At 36.6% G+C, this 13,877-nt stretch overlaps 1 protein-coding gene across 10 annotated transcripts in view; it reads left to right on the forward strand.

Moving 5' to 3' along the window:
• The window catches only part of APC (APC regulator of WNT signaling pathway), a 134,682-nt gene that overhangs the window by 87,437 nt on the left and 33,368 nt on the right, over window positions 1-13,877 (forward strand). For all 10 annotated transcript variants that reach the window (XM_059175659.1, XM_059175663.1, XM_059175665.1 and 7 more), the window contains one exon: window positions 6,784-6,888. In XM_059175659.1, the coding sequence (XP_059031642.1) occupies window positions 6,784-6,888 (105 nt within the window). The remainder of the gene's footprint in view (window positions 1-6,783; window positions 6,889-13,877) is intronic.

Raw genomic sequence — 13,877 nt, forward strand, 5'->3', positions numbered from 1 at the left:
GTATATTCAAAATCAGGAAGCTCCACTGAGCTTTAGCATCCACAGTTTTATTGGGAGTTCATTATGTAGGTGTGCTTGATTAAACAGGTAGCTATATGATTGACCTCAATTTCCAGCCCCCTCTCTTACTCCTTTCTGGAAGTCAGTCTGGCCCAGAGTTCCAACCTTCTAGTCACCTGGTTGGTTGTTTTCCTATATGCCTGACTCTTAATATCATAGGTGCTTTGACTTCAGTATATCTGAATCTGAGATATGCAGAAACGTGTATTTGCTAAGTAGGCATTTTAAGTACAAGTACTATGAAGTCATATTCCTAAAAGCAGTTTAACTTGGCTCTCTTAAGCCAATAAAAACTGGCTATTTGTAATATAAGGAATAAGTGTCCATTTTGCAATGTTGACTCTTAAGGACTAGGGGGAAAAAAGAACAGTATCTCTGCTCCTTTTTCAGTCTCACTGGTATCGTTGTTGTCAGTATTCTGGTTATTGCCACTCCTTTGACTTTTCAGTGTAGTTTATCTTTTGCCCCCACCTTGATTTAATTTATTACGCTCTATTTTTTAAATTATTTGTAAAGAGGCAGCCTTTTGTTTTTATTGAACAGCACTACATTTTATATTTTCTCGTTTAAATTTTCTGCTTTCTTTGCTGCTATTGTTTTTCTCATTTCTTTAGTTACAGTTTTTTCCTATATTTTATATCCTGATTATTATTGTTTGTCTGCATCAAACAGATTCTTTTATATTTTGGAATGAATATTCACATTTTTTTCTAGTTGATTGAATCTTGTATGAAATAGCTCTGTGTATTACATTTAATGCTCTCCACCTTGAATTTCATTTTTTCTGCTATTAATATTACTACCCTAGCTTTTTGTTGTCATTTTCCCACTATAACTATTCCCTGCTGATAATTCCAAAGTTTACCAACTTTCTGGCCTCCAGAAAGCCCTAAAAAATTGTCATTTGTTGATTGCCACCCTTATTTTCCAACATGGTTCTGAGTTTTTTGCAGGTTGGAGACTTGTTTGTGTTTTTTGTATTTGTTCAACTTCTATCCATACCATTAGATCTGGGGCCAACAGTCCACTGTTGTAATCCAATCTCTTCTTGCTTTCTTTCTTATGAAAATGATTATATCAGTCATAGCCTACAGTGGTTACGTTTTGTCTACTAGTTCAGCGAATGTAGATTAAACAAAGGTACCATGTTACATTTAAGAAAGAACAAGAACTTTTTTTATTTGCTTTTTAGTTTCTTTATTCCATTGTTGTTGTTCAGCTAATAATAGATAAGTGGAAGGATCTGGAAAATGGAGAAAACCAGGATTTGGACACCCATAAATTAGTTCATACATAGTAGAGACAAGAAAAGAGAAGATAATAATAGTAACATTATTATTAATATTAATTTCAGATTATTTTCTCAAATTAATTTCAAATAATTTCTCCATGAAGCGTATTGCATATAGCATTGTCTTTGTCCTACCTGTTGACAGCTCTGGCTTAGGGTCTAGACACAGTATGTAATTCAAGTGATGTAATTATTGCACATGATTCAAATATGAAAAATTACAAAAAGATACAGGAAACAACCAGTTCTACCCCTTTCTTGTGTATCTCCTCAGAAAAGCTGGATTACTAATCGACAAGCAAATACACTTGGGGAGATCAAAAAGATGGGATCTGGGGGGAGAATTGTAGGGTGGTTGTAAAATCTTTAGAAAATAGCCAGTGAGAAAGCCAGGTCACTCCATCAGTTGAGCATCTGTCCTCGTTTCAGCTCAGGTCCTGAGATCGAAGTCCGTATCAGGCTCTGCTTTCTGCAGGGCATCTGCTTAAAGATTCTCTGTCTTGTTCTTGCTCTCAAATAAATAAGTAAATAACTCTTTAAAAAAAAAGAAAGAAAGAAAGATAAAGAAAATAACCAGTGAGAAATATTTATTAAAATCCTATACAAAGTATTTTTATGACTATTAATAAGGAGACAGACAGCTCAATTTAAAAATGGGCAAAAGATTTTAGTAAACATTTCACCAGAAAAGGTACAGCAATGGCTGGTAAGCACATGAAAATATGCTTACTGTCATTAGTCATTCAGGAAATGCAAATCAAAACCACAGTGAGATACCAGTTTATACCCATTAGGTTGGCTGTAATCATAAGGACAGTTAATAAGCATTGGCAAGGATGTGAATAAATAGAAGTTGTCATACTTTACTATTGGGAATGGAAAATGTACAGCCACTTGGAAAACAGTTTGGCAGTTACTTAAAATACTAAACATAGAGTTACCGTGTGATCCAGCAATTCCACTTCAAGGTACCTATCCAAGAGACATGAAAACATACGTTTACACACAGACTCTAACTTGAATGTTCATAGCAGTATTATTCATAGTAACCCCCAAAGTAGAAACACTGCAAATGGGGATCAGCTGGTGAATGATTAACACAATGTGGTATATCTTTACAACTGAATACTGTTCTGCAATAAAAAGGAACAGATTGGTGATACATGCTGTAACGTGGATCAAGCTCAAAAACATGCTATGTAAAAGAAACCAGACATGTAAGTCTGCATGTTTCATTTATAAGAAATGTCCAGAGGGCGCCTGGGTGGCTCAGTGGGCTAAGCCGCTGCCTTCGGCTCAGGTCATGATCTCAGGGTCCTGGGATCGAGTCCCGCATCGGGCTCTCTGCTCAGCAGGGAGCCTGCTCCTTCCTCTCTCTCTCTCTGCTTGTCTCTCTGCCTACTTGTGATCTCTCTGTGTCAAATAAATAAATAAATAAAATAGGGGGAAAAAAAAAAAAGAAAGAAAAGAAATGTCCAGAAAAGTCAGATTTATAAAGACAGAAAGTAGTTAAGCCAGGGACATGGGTGGGAATGAGGATTAACTAAAACGAGCACCAGGGATTCTATTAGAATGATCAAAATGTTCTAAAGATGGATTATAGTGATCCTTGGTACACTTAGGAAAAAATGATACCCTTGGGGTGCCTGGGTGGCTCAGTGGGTTAAGCCTCTGCCTTCGGCTCAGGTCATGATCTCAGAGTCCTGGGATGGAGCCCCTCATTGGGCTCTCTGCTTAGCGGGGACCCTGCTTTCCCCCTCTCTCCCTGCCTACCTCTCTGCCTACTTGTGATCGCTGTCAAGTAAATAAATAAAATCTTTTTTTTTAAAAATGGTACCCTGGAGCACCTGGGTGGCTCAGTGGGTTAAAGCCTCTGCCTTCGGCTCAGTTATGATCCCAGGGTCCTGGGATCGAGCCCCGCATCGGGCTTTCTGCTCAGCGAGGAGCCTGCTTCCTCCTCTCTCTCTCTGCCTGCCTCTCTGCCTCCTTGTGATTTCTATCTGTCAAATAAATAAATAAATCTTAAAAAAAAAAAAAAAGAATTAAAAAAATGGTACCCTTAAATGGGTGAATGTTGTGGTATGCAAATATCTCAACAATTTTTTTTTTAACTTTTTTCAAGCCCTAGGGTAGTAAAATTTGGGGAAGTTTGTCCAGCGACTCTGGAAATGAGGATGCCAGTTAGGATTATTCTTTCATAGGAATCAGCAACAGTTTCTTTGCCTTCAGTGTTGAACAATGGTAAAGAGTGTTCACTTCAATATACTGAAATTGGACCATGGTAAAGAGTGCAGGCAGGCCTAGGACCAGTAAAAGAATAAAGGGAAGTAAATAACAAATAAGGAAAGAAAATAAAGATAGTAAGTGTTAAATACTAGTTTGCGTCCTGGAGTCAGGCTTCTGATCCCAGTTCTGACTCTGCCGTTACTAGGTATGAGACCTAAAGCCAGGTACTAATCTTCTCTGTGCTTCAGTTTCTTTATCTGTAAACTGGGGATAATAATAATACCTACCTCATAGAGTTGGAATAAGGTTTAAATAAATCAGTAGATGCCAAGTGATTAGTGCAGAGTAAACGTTGGACTTTTTTTTTTTTACTTGATCATATTCATCATTCTATCATCAGATGGACCTCTTAATCCTTCAGGACTACTGTGTTTCTGTGGATCCCCCATTCTCCTCTTTTTGGAAGTGACTTTACTAATCTTCCTCAATAATTCCATCTCCTCCTTCATAGAGGAAACATTATCTGTTGTCAGAACTGCCTGTTCTTCCTGTCAGAAGACGTTCTGCCTTCTTGTGTGTGCTTTGGATTTTCAACTCCTGCCTTTTAAGAACTCCTTACTCATCTCTTTTCTCTCACATATTTATCTTCTTTCTCTTCTGTGACCAGCTTTGCATTGACATTTAAACACGCTCAAATCTTATCTTTCAAAATATAAAATGAACCTTCCTTAATTCTGCCTTTCCCTGCAACTACCTTCCTCTGTGGGTCCCCTTACCTCCCTCATTGTCTTTCCCCATTCCCCCACTGCACAGGTGTTTCTGGACTCCCAAGCCTGTATTTCCTCCCCACTGTTCACTCTTAAAACACACCAGTCTAGCTAGTCTCTACTCCCATCAGCGATTTCTATATTATTAACTAACTTGATATTTTCAGTCTTCATCTTGACATTTTCTACATTATTAAACATTTCCCATTGCTTGAAATATTCTTCTCTTGGCATTTATGGCAACACTGTTTTTTTTTTTTCTCCCACCTCTTTGGCTTTTTGTATGTATTCTTTAAGTCATTTCTTTTATCTGTATTATCTTTCCCTTAGACCATCTGTATGCTTATAGTTTTACTTACCTTTTATACACTATTGGCTCTTAAATTCATTTTTCTAGTCCTGAGTTCCAGACTCCTAAATCTGTGTGCCTTCTTTGCATCTCCACTTAAATGTCTCCAAGACACCTTAAATCCAACATACTCAAAATGTAGTTAATGATCTTCTCCTCCTAAGTCCTTCTTACCATGCCACTTCCTCCAAAAAACCCTCACTCTGTTAGTATTAACTTCTGTGCAAGTGACACCATCATTATTCAGTTGTGTGAGCTAAGGAATATAGGAATAATTCTTGACACAAGATCTCTTCTATTCCATATCCATTAGTATCAAGTCCTTCAGATTTACCCCTCTGTCCCTACTTCTTTTATCCATGTCACTGCTTGCCTGGTATCAGGTACCATCATCTCACGCTTAAATTTAAAACATTAGCTTCCAAACTGGTCTCCTCAATGTTTCCTACCTATTTAGACCATTTAAAATTAGAATTTGACCTTATAAAAACAATTTATATTAACTTTTCCCATTAATAGCCTCGTATCAGTTATTTGAGGGCAGAAGTGGTATATGAGAATCACACTAAAATTCAACAAAATGAGTAAGATTTTTTTTTACCATCTTTTTTTCTACCTTCTGCACCATGATTTTTCTAACATACTTGAACAAACCACCTCCTCCCCCTACCACATGTCCTTTGCATATGATCTGCTTACCTAAAACCTTCCCCTAACTCTGTCCCTTGCCCCAGAACTCCTTTAGATCGCAGTTCAAGCAGCATTTTTTAAGAAGGCTCCTTCCCAAACTGTTAGACCATGTGATATCCCTCTGCTTGTTTATTCTCACAGCGCCTATACTCTCTTCAGTGTGCTTGTCAGTTTTTACTTCATTGTTAGTTCTCTCATTATGGTATCCCTGATGAGACTTTGAGCTTGAGGAGTATGTAGAACAGTGCCTTATTTTGCCAGCACTATATTCTGTGGCACCTCGTACAAGTATCTAACATAAGTAGATGCTCAGTAATTACTTTTACATTGACATCTTTAATTATGTTAGTGTCAAATCTTTGTGTTTTTAATAGGATTTTTATTTATTTTGTCTCTCGATTTGACTTTGTAATATTTCTACTTTTATTGAATTTGTTGAATTTTATAGTGGTATTTTCATATGATACTATTTTTTCTTCTATTTCTGAATTATTGAGCTACCTCATTTTTGCCTATATATAACTTGACTAGTTTATTGATGGAAATATTTCATGTAAATTAACTTTTAAGTCACATTTAAATGGTCTAGGAAAGCTTGATGTTTAAGGAAATTACAGTATAATCCATTTTGTAATATAATTATCCATTATTAAATACAGCAAGTTTTTAAAAATATAATTTTTATTTTTGAGTATCATTTTCCTAGAGCCAGCAAGCACATTTGTGCTTCTAATAAAAGATAATGGAAAAATTATTTTACTTCTTTGATTCTGCAGTGGTGTTTTCACAGAGTGATTGCTTTATCCTGGATATAACCTATCCTGAGATGACTGCTTTTACTGGATATAATCTGTCATTTTCATTTCATATAACAGATGGTGGTTACATTAGAAAATGTTTTTGGTTTTATTCATATCAGAATCTAAGAGCTTACTGATTTCATGACTTTTTTTTATTAGCAGCAGAAGATATATGTGTGTGTGTGTGTGTATAAATACACAGAATGTATTTGTAAGCTTAGGTAATAGTTTAACTGTTATATTTGCAGCTCCATTAAATGCCAGAACTATGTGACCTTGAAGAAGAGACATTTGTTCTAGTTGGGTTATATCCCCTGATAGTGATGTGAGCACAGCTGGTGGAGGATGGTGTTTCTGTGAGTCTCAGAAAATCCTTTGTCTTGTGCGGCTCTAATGCTCAAGGGACACACTTCACTTTCCTCTTGCTGCAATAGTCATGAAACCATGCTGGAGGTTATGAAGTATAAAGTACAGTTCCATGCTTTTGTAAACCTGTATAATTGATGCATTTAAAGCTCTAATAAAGGAAAGAAAAAAAGCTGTGGGGTAAGAGAGCATTCACCATTTTTGTATGTAATGATGTTAACTCCCTATTAACAGAGGTCATCTCAGAACAAGCATGAAGCTGGCTCACATGAAGCTGAGCGGCAGAATGAAGGTCAAGGAGTGGCAGAAATCAACATGGCAACTTCTGGTAGTGGTCAGGTAAATTATTTTATTTTATTGTTTTTCCTTTAAATTAGCTATGTAAATATTTTTTAAAGGAATGTGGAGTGAGAGTGTCCTCAGAATGATCTGTAAATCTTACTGATACCTCCAGAAGAATTCAGTGCCAAAATGCTCTGTCATTTTTCTTTATTATATCTAACAATAATGCTTTCAAAATTTCTAGGTATATTTTATAGCTCTAAATTGTGTATTTCTGTTTTAGTCTAAAATGATTCGCATTGGGGGAGGAGGTTTTTTGTTTTTTGTTTTTTTTGAAAAATAAATGCTAAACTGCATTTTGGTTATATATGATTTGACCTAGTTATTATTGCTTGCATCGAACAGATTTGCTCTCTCTCTCTAAGGTGTTGTTTGCAAAGACATTTATGTGTTTTTAAAAGTGATAAGGAATTTGTTATAATTCTTGTTTTCTGTTGTACTTCAACTTTACATAAATCTAGAAATCCAAGTTTTATAATTGGAAAAAAAATGCTACTAATGCTGCTAAAAAGAGATGTAGCCTAGTCATGTTAAACCATTATCACATCATTTTTAGCAAAATTGTGGAAGTCAGCTTGATTTTTTTTTTAACATAGCACTGTTCTCTTGTTATTCAGCCATTAATTTTCTATTACAGTTTTAACAGAATGCATCATAATATGACAGAATTTTGTTTGGGGTATTTGGTCATCTCCACATTTTTTTCAATGAATATTTTTATGTTATAAATGGGTGTTGTTTTAAAACAGAATTGCACAAAGTTTTTAAAGATAATTTCCCCACTCTTGATATAGAATATTCCTGTAGTGTCTGTAGGTTATTTTTGATTAAAATTTGAAGTTTAAAATGTCTTATATTTTAGGGGCGCCTGGGTGGCTCAGTTCGTTAAGTGTCTGTCTTCGGCTCAGGTCATGATCCCAGAATCCTGAAATCAAGTCCAGTTCAGCAGGGAGCCTGCTTCTCCTTCTCCCTCTGCCTACTTGTGCTCTTTCTTTCTCTCTGTTAAATAAATAAATAAAGTCTTTTAAAAAAAAAAGAAAAGAAAAGAAAAAAAGAAAGATTGGGGCACCCAGGTGGCTTAGTCATTTAAGCATCTGCCTTTGGCTTGGGTTGTGATATTAGGGTCCTGAGATCGAGTCCAGGATCAGGCCCTGGCAGGGAGCTTACTTCTCCCTCTGCCTGCTGCTCCCCCTGCTTGTGCTCTTTCTCTCTCTCTGACAAATAAACAAAATCGTTAAAAATATATTAAAAAATTGTTTTAAAGATTTTGTAAATGTCTCATTTAAGTATTTAAATTCATTTTACAGGGGGGCACCTGGGTGGCTCAGTGGGTTAAAGCTTCTGCCTTTGGCTCCGGTCATGATCCCAGGATCCTGGGATCGAGCCCCGCATCGGGCTTTCTGCTCAGCTGGGAACCTGCATCCTCCTCTCTTGACAGAAAAAACTGTTTGTTTAGGATTAGACCGACTATTACTGCTTTGGGTCATAGTCCTGTTATTACGTGTTTTAAAGTCTCACCTATCTAGTAAGCTGGCTGTCCATTTAAAAAATAATAATTGAATTCTTATCACATTTTTTACATTGGAATTAATTCTAAGATTGGATTTAATGTCAAAATGAAAGCTATTAAAAATATAAAAAGAGTGGGCATTTTGGGTGGCTCAGTTGGTTAAGTGACTGCCTTCGGCTCAGAGCATGATCCTGGAGTCCCTGGATCAAGTCCCATGTCTGACTCCCTGCTTGGCAGGGAGTCTACTTCTCCCACTGACTTCGCTCCTCTCATGCTCTCTCTCTCACTCTCTCTCCCTTTCAAATAAATAACGAAAATCTATTAAAAATACAAATATAAAGAGGTGCTAGGTGGCTCAGTGGGTTTATAAGCCTCTGCCTTCTGCTTGGGTCATGATCTCAGGGTCCTGAAATCGAGCCCTGTATTGGGCTCTCTGCTTTGCGGGGATCCTGCTTCCCCCTCTATCTCTGCCTGCCTCTCTGCCTACTTGTGATCCCTCTCTCTCTTTCAAATAAACAAAATCTTTCAAAAAAATACATACATAAAAAATTCTTAAAATGTGGGTAGAATTTTTATAATCATGAATGGTAAACTTAAAAAAAAAATTAGTAGCTCTTACATAAAAATGTAAAACTTAAGTACACCCTAAAATCATGGCAAGGTTACAAGACAAATATTAAGATCTCATTATTTACAAATATTTATAATAAGGAAAAAGTTGCATTTCCAGATACATGAAGAGTATGAATTAACTAAAAATCATTAAAACATAAACAAATGACATGACAAGAACCGGAACTAAAAGGAAAAATAAAATGACTTTTAAACATATGTAAAGGTAATAATTTTGTTAGTAATGATTTGTAAATATAGACTATAGCCAAAATGAGGTGTTTTGTTGGCATTTTTTTTTTTTTTGGATGCCAAGGAGTAAGCAGAGATCAGTAACACTCAGTAATGGTAGGTTGCCAGGCATTCTTATCTTCTACTTTTAGTTGTATGAAATGGAACAACCTTTCTGCAGAGGAACTTTATGATAAGTATCTAAATTTATACCTGTACCTGTCCTGTGGCTCATCATGCAATATCTAAGATTTTATGCTATGAGGTAATAGGTGAAGGGTGTTCAGACATGTTTGAAGAGATTCATTGTATTATTTGTAATAGCAAAAATTAGAAATAATTTGAATGAACATTAATCAGTAATTGGTTAAATTATTAGTCATTTGAGTGGGATAAGTGGTTAAGTGGCTCTGGGGTCAGCAGACCCAGGATTAAACCTGGTCCCCTGCTAACTAGTTAAGAAACTAATCTTGGACAAGTTTAAACTCTGAGCTTTCGTGTTTATTCTTTAGCAAAATAAGATGGTATAGTTGTGGGAACTAAATGCAGTACGCACTTAGTACAGTTCTTGGTGTATAGTAGATACTCATTAAACATAATAGCTTATTGTTATTACTAGCTAATAATAATTATTTCTTAGGTTGATAAATATTATGTGCTAGATGCTATATTTGACTCTGGAGATAGAGAATTAAAGAGGGAAGATGGTCCCAGGCCTCACAGAATCTGCATGGTACATTCATACAAATGTTAGAAATGGTAAATTATATCTCTGCTTATATAGAGATCTAACTTTTATTTCAGCCTTGCCTTTTCTAGTATATTTTTCATACTATAATCAGAGTGATCCTTCCAAGACACCATTATCACTTACTTGTTTAAACTTTTCAGTGACAACCCCACTTGCCCATAGAATACAATCTAGATTCTCTATTGCCCGCTTTTTCAGCATTATCTCTGATGATTTGCCGCCATTTCTCCATACTCCTTAAACTTCAGTTTCTTCAGATGTGCACTGCCTGGAACTCTGCTTTGTTTCACTTCACTTGTATGTGTTCTACCCATCCTTCCCCTTAAGTTTAAATGGCACTTCTTCTAGGACATTCTCCTTTTTCCTACCTCCCTAGAACTGATAAAGTGCTCTCAGGTACTCTGTATTTCTGTTCTCATAGGATTTAGCACACTTTATTGTAGGTTTAATTGTCTGTCTTCCTTTTAAAATCCTTAAGCTGGGGGCACCTGGGTGGCTCAGTTGGTTAAGCGTCCGACTCTTGATCTCAGCTCACATCTTGATCTTGGTGGGAGTTCAAGCCCCACGTTGAACTCCACACTGGGCATAGAGCCTACTTTTAAAAAAATCCTTTAGGGCGCCTGGGTGGCTCAGTGGGTTAGGCCGCTGCCTTCGGCTCAGGTCATGATCTCGGCGTCCTGGGATCGAGTCCCGCATCGGGCTCTCTGCTCAGCAGGGAGCCTGCTTCCCCCTCTCTCTCTGCCTGCCTCTCTGCCTACTTGTGATCTCTGTCAAATAAATAAATAAATAAAATCTTTAAAAAAAAAAAATAAATAAAAAATTAAAAAAAATAAAATAAAATAAAAAAATCCTTTAAGCTGAACTATATTGCCATTGCTCACCATTGTGCCCCAAACAACTAGCATAGTAAGTGTTTAAATGCTTGCTGAATATTAATAAATGCTATTGACTTAGAAAAATAATCATAACTTTTTTTTCTTTAAAAAAGCAAATATTCTTTTATATTACACATATGTGTACATGCATAGAGAAATGTATGGAGAATGTTGTTCAGAATGTTACCAATGATATCTCCAAATTTGAAGATTTATGTTGTTTTACTTTCATATTAACATTTTTATGTATTGTTTGAATTTTTTATAATGAGTATGAGATCTTTGAAAAATAGTGAATCAAAGGCAAATATTCATTCATTCTGTAAATGGTCAATTTGGTAGTTCTGTAGATTCAGTGGTAAATATGACACACACTTTCATTTGGTGATATTAGCAATACACCTTTGCCACCAAATCGGTATTTGTATGACACTAATACTACTAATGCCATTTATTTGGTTACTTTTAGTCACTGTTTAAAACAGTACTATAGCTGCTCCAAATTCTGATGTAGCCAAGTGATAATATACCTGTGGGACTGTGATTCAATTAGCCAAGATTCCTTTAAACTATCTTAATAGGCTCTATACACATGATAACCTCTTCGGATTTGTTCATTTGTTTTATTATATTATTTGCTCCAGAAATAAAAGCGTTTGACAATAAATGAAAATGAAAATCAGTCTCTGACTTTCTTAGGCTCTAAGTAATGTGATCCGGCAAATCTCCTATCCTGGTGCATTTGCCATTACCACTGCATGCAAATTATTGTAAATCCTTTCTCACCTGGTTTTCTCCCCCCACCCACTCTGCCAGAATGGTCTTTGCAAAGAGTAAGTCACCCTCTTTAAAACCCTTTATTGGCTTCCCTTGGTTCTTAGAATAAGATAACCCTGTATTATGACCTGTATGACCTGGCTCCTGCCTAACTCGTCAGCTTTACGTCATGCTTTGCGCTCACTGCTATAGCCACCTGGCCTTTCAGTTCCTCATATTTATTGGGTCTCCTTTTTCCACAGCCTGTGCATAACCTCTACCCTTTCTTTTTTTTTTTAAGATTTTGTTTGTTTATTTGACAGACAGAGACCACAAGTAGGCAGAGAGGCAGGCAGGGGGAAGGTGGAGCAGACTCCCTGCTGAGCAGAGAGCCCGATGTGGGGCTCGATCCCAGGACCCTGGGATCATGACCTGAGCCGAAGGCAGAGGCTTTAACCCACTGAGCCACGCAGGTGCCCCTCTATACCCCTTCTTTTCAGTGTTCTTCTCATTCCATTTCACTCCATTAACATCAGTTCATGTGTCTTTGCACTAAGCATGACTTTCTCAAGGGGCTTGAACAGTTCAAATCCCATTGTTAAAGGCTGTCCTAGAACATTCTTCTCTTTTGAAGACTATCAGATTTTCAGTTTTACATTGATTTGTGTGATTATTTGATTAATACTGATTTCCCCCACTAGACTCTAAGCTCCAGAAGGGCAAAGATTTTATCTAGTTTTGTCCATTTTTATATTCTCACAGTCCCTGCCTGGTAAATAGTGGTAATAGTAAATATATATTGGTGGGAGGGAAGATCTGGCGTCCCTTCTAGAAATAATGTTTTTCTTGATCTGTGATTAATCTCCGCTTGAAGTTAAATGGAAAGAGAAAGCCTGAAGTAAATTATACAGGTCAGATCCCTGCTCGCTTAGCATATAACTATGTGTGTAATTCATTTATTAATTGTTTCTCAGCTTTTCTATTTAAAGTTTAGAACCAGACCTCCAGTGATAGCCAGTAGTAGTGATGAAATTCAGCCAAGAGTGGGAAAGAAATGAAATGATGAGAGAATGCTTTGCTGCTAATAAGCATTTTAAGACTTTCTACTATGGAAATGTACATATGTATGCAAATACATACAAAGGCAAATAAAACAATATAGTAATCCACATGTACCCTAGTCCACTTTGCCCTCCCATTTTATTTTTGAAGAAGATCCGACATCATTTCTTTTATAAATATTTCACTAACTATTTGGTGGGGTGGGTGTGGGGGTGCCTGGCTGGCTCAGCTGGCAGAACATCCAACTCTTGATCTCAGGATTGTTAAGTTCAAGCCCCACATTGGGTTTCGTGCTTACTTTTATAAAAAGGACCACGAGGGTATAACTACACTCTCATTATTATACTCCCAAAGGAATAAACAGTAACAGCACTGATATCTAGTCAGTATTCAGATCTGCAGTTGTTTCATAAATGTCATAATTTTTCATAGTTTATTTGACTCTTTCTAGGTAAAGTTCATGCTTTGGGATTAGTTAATAAGTCTCCAAAATTTTTTTGTTTTGTTTTTTTAAAGATTTCACCTATTTATTTGACACAAACACACATAGAGAGAGAGCAGGGAATCACAAGCAAGGGGAGGAGGAGGAAGAATCAGGTTCCCCGCCGAGGAGGGAGCCTGATGCGGGAATTGATCCCACGACCCTGGGATCATGACCTGAGCTAAGGGCAGACTCTGAACCGACTGAGCCACCCAGGCACTCCTCCAAAATTTCATTTAATCTTTTAATAAAGTTCCTTTTTTGTCTGGATGTTTTTCTGGATGTTTTTGTTGAAGAACCAAAGTTATTTGTTTTATACAGTTTTGCATAGTCTGGATTTTGCTAATAACATCTCCATGGTATGTAGTTTGACATCATTCTCTGTCCTCTATATTTCCTGTAACTTGGTATGTGGATCTAGAGATGTGAGCAGCTTTGGATTTTCATTTCTTGTTTTTTTGTTTTATTGTTTTTGCAAGTCTTTTGAGAATAGCATTGTGTTCTTCTGGTCTTCAGTCAGGAAGTACATAATGTTTGGTTGTCTTTTTGTGATATTAATCGTAACTGATACCTTATGCCCAGCTTCCTTAATTCATTAGGGGATACGAAATTAGCTGGGAAGCTTCTATAAGGAGGAATTCTTGTGTACTATTTGATTATATTTCCACGTACAATTTATATAGGAGGAAAAGGGGGTAAATGCTTGCT

This window comes from Mustela lutreola, chromosome 5 (assembly GCF_030435805.1).
Source record: "Mustela lutreola isolate mMusLut2 chromosome 5, mMusLut2.pri, whole genome shotgun sequence".
NCBI lineage: Eukaryota > Metazoa > Chordata > Mammalia > Carnivora > Mustelidae > Mustela > Mustela lutreola.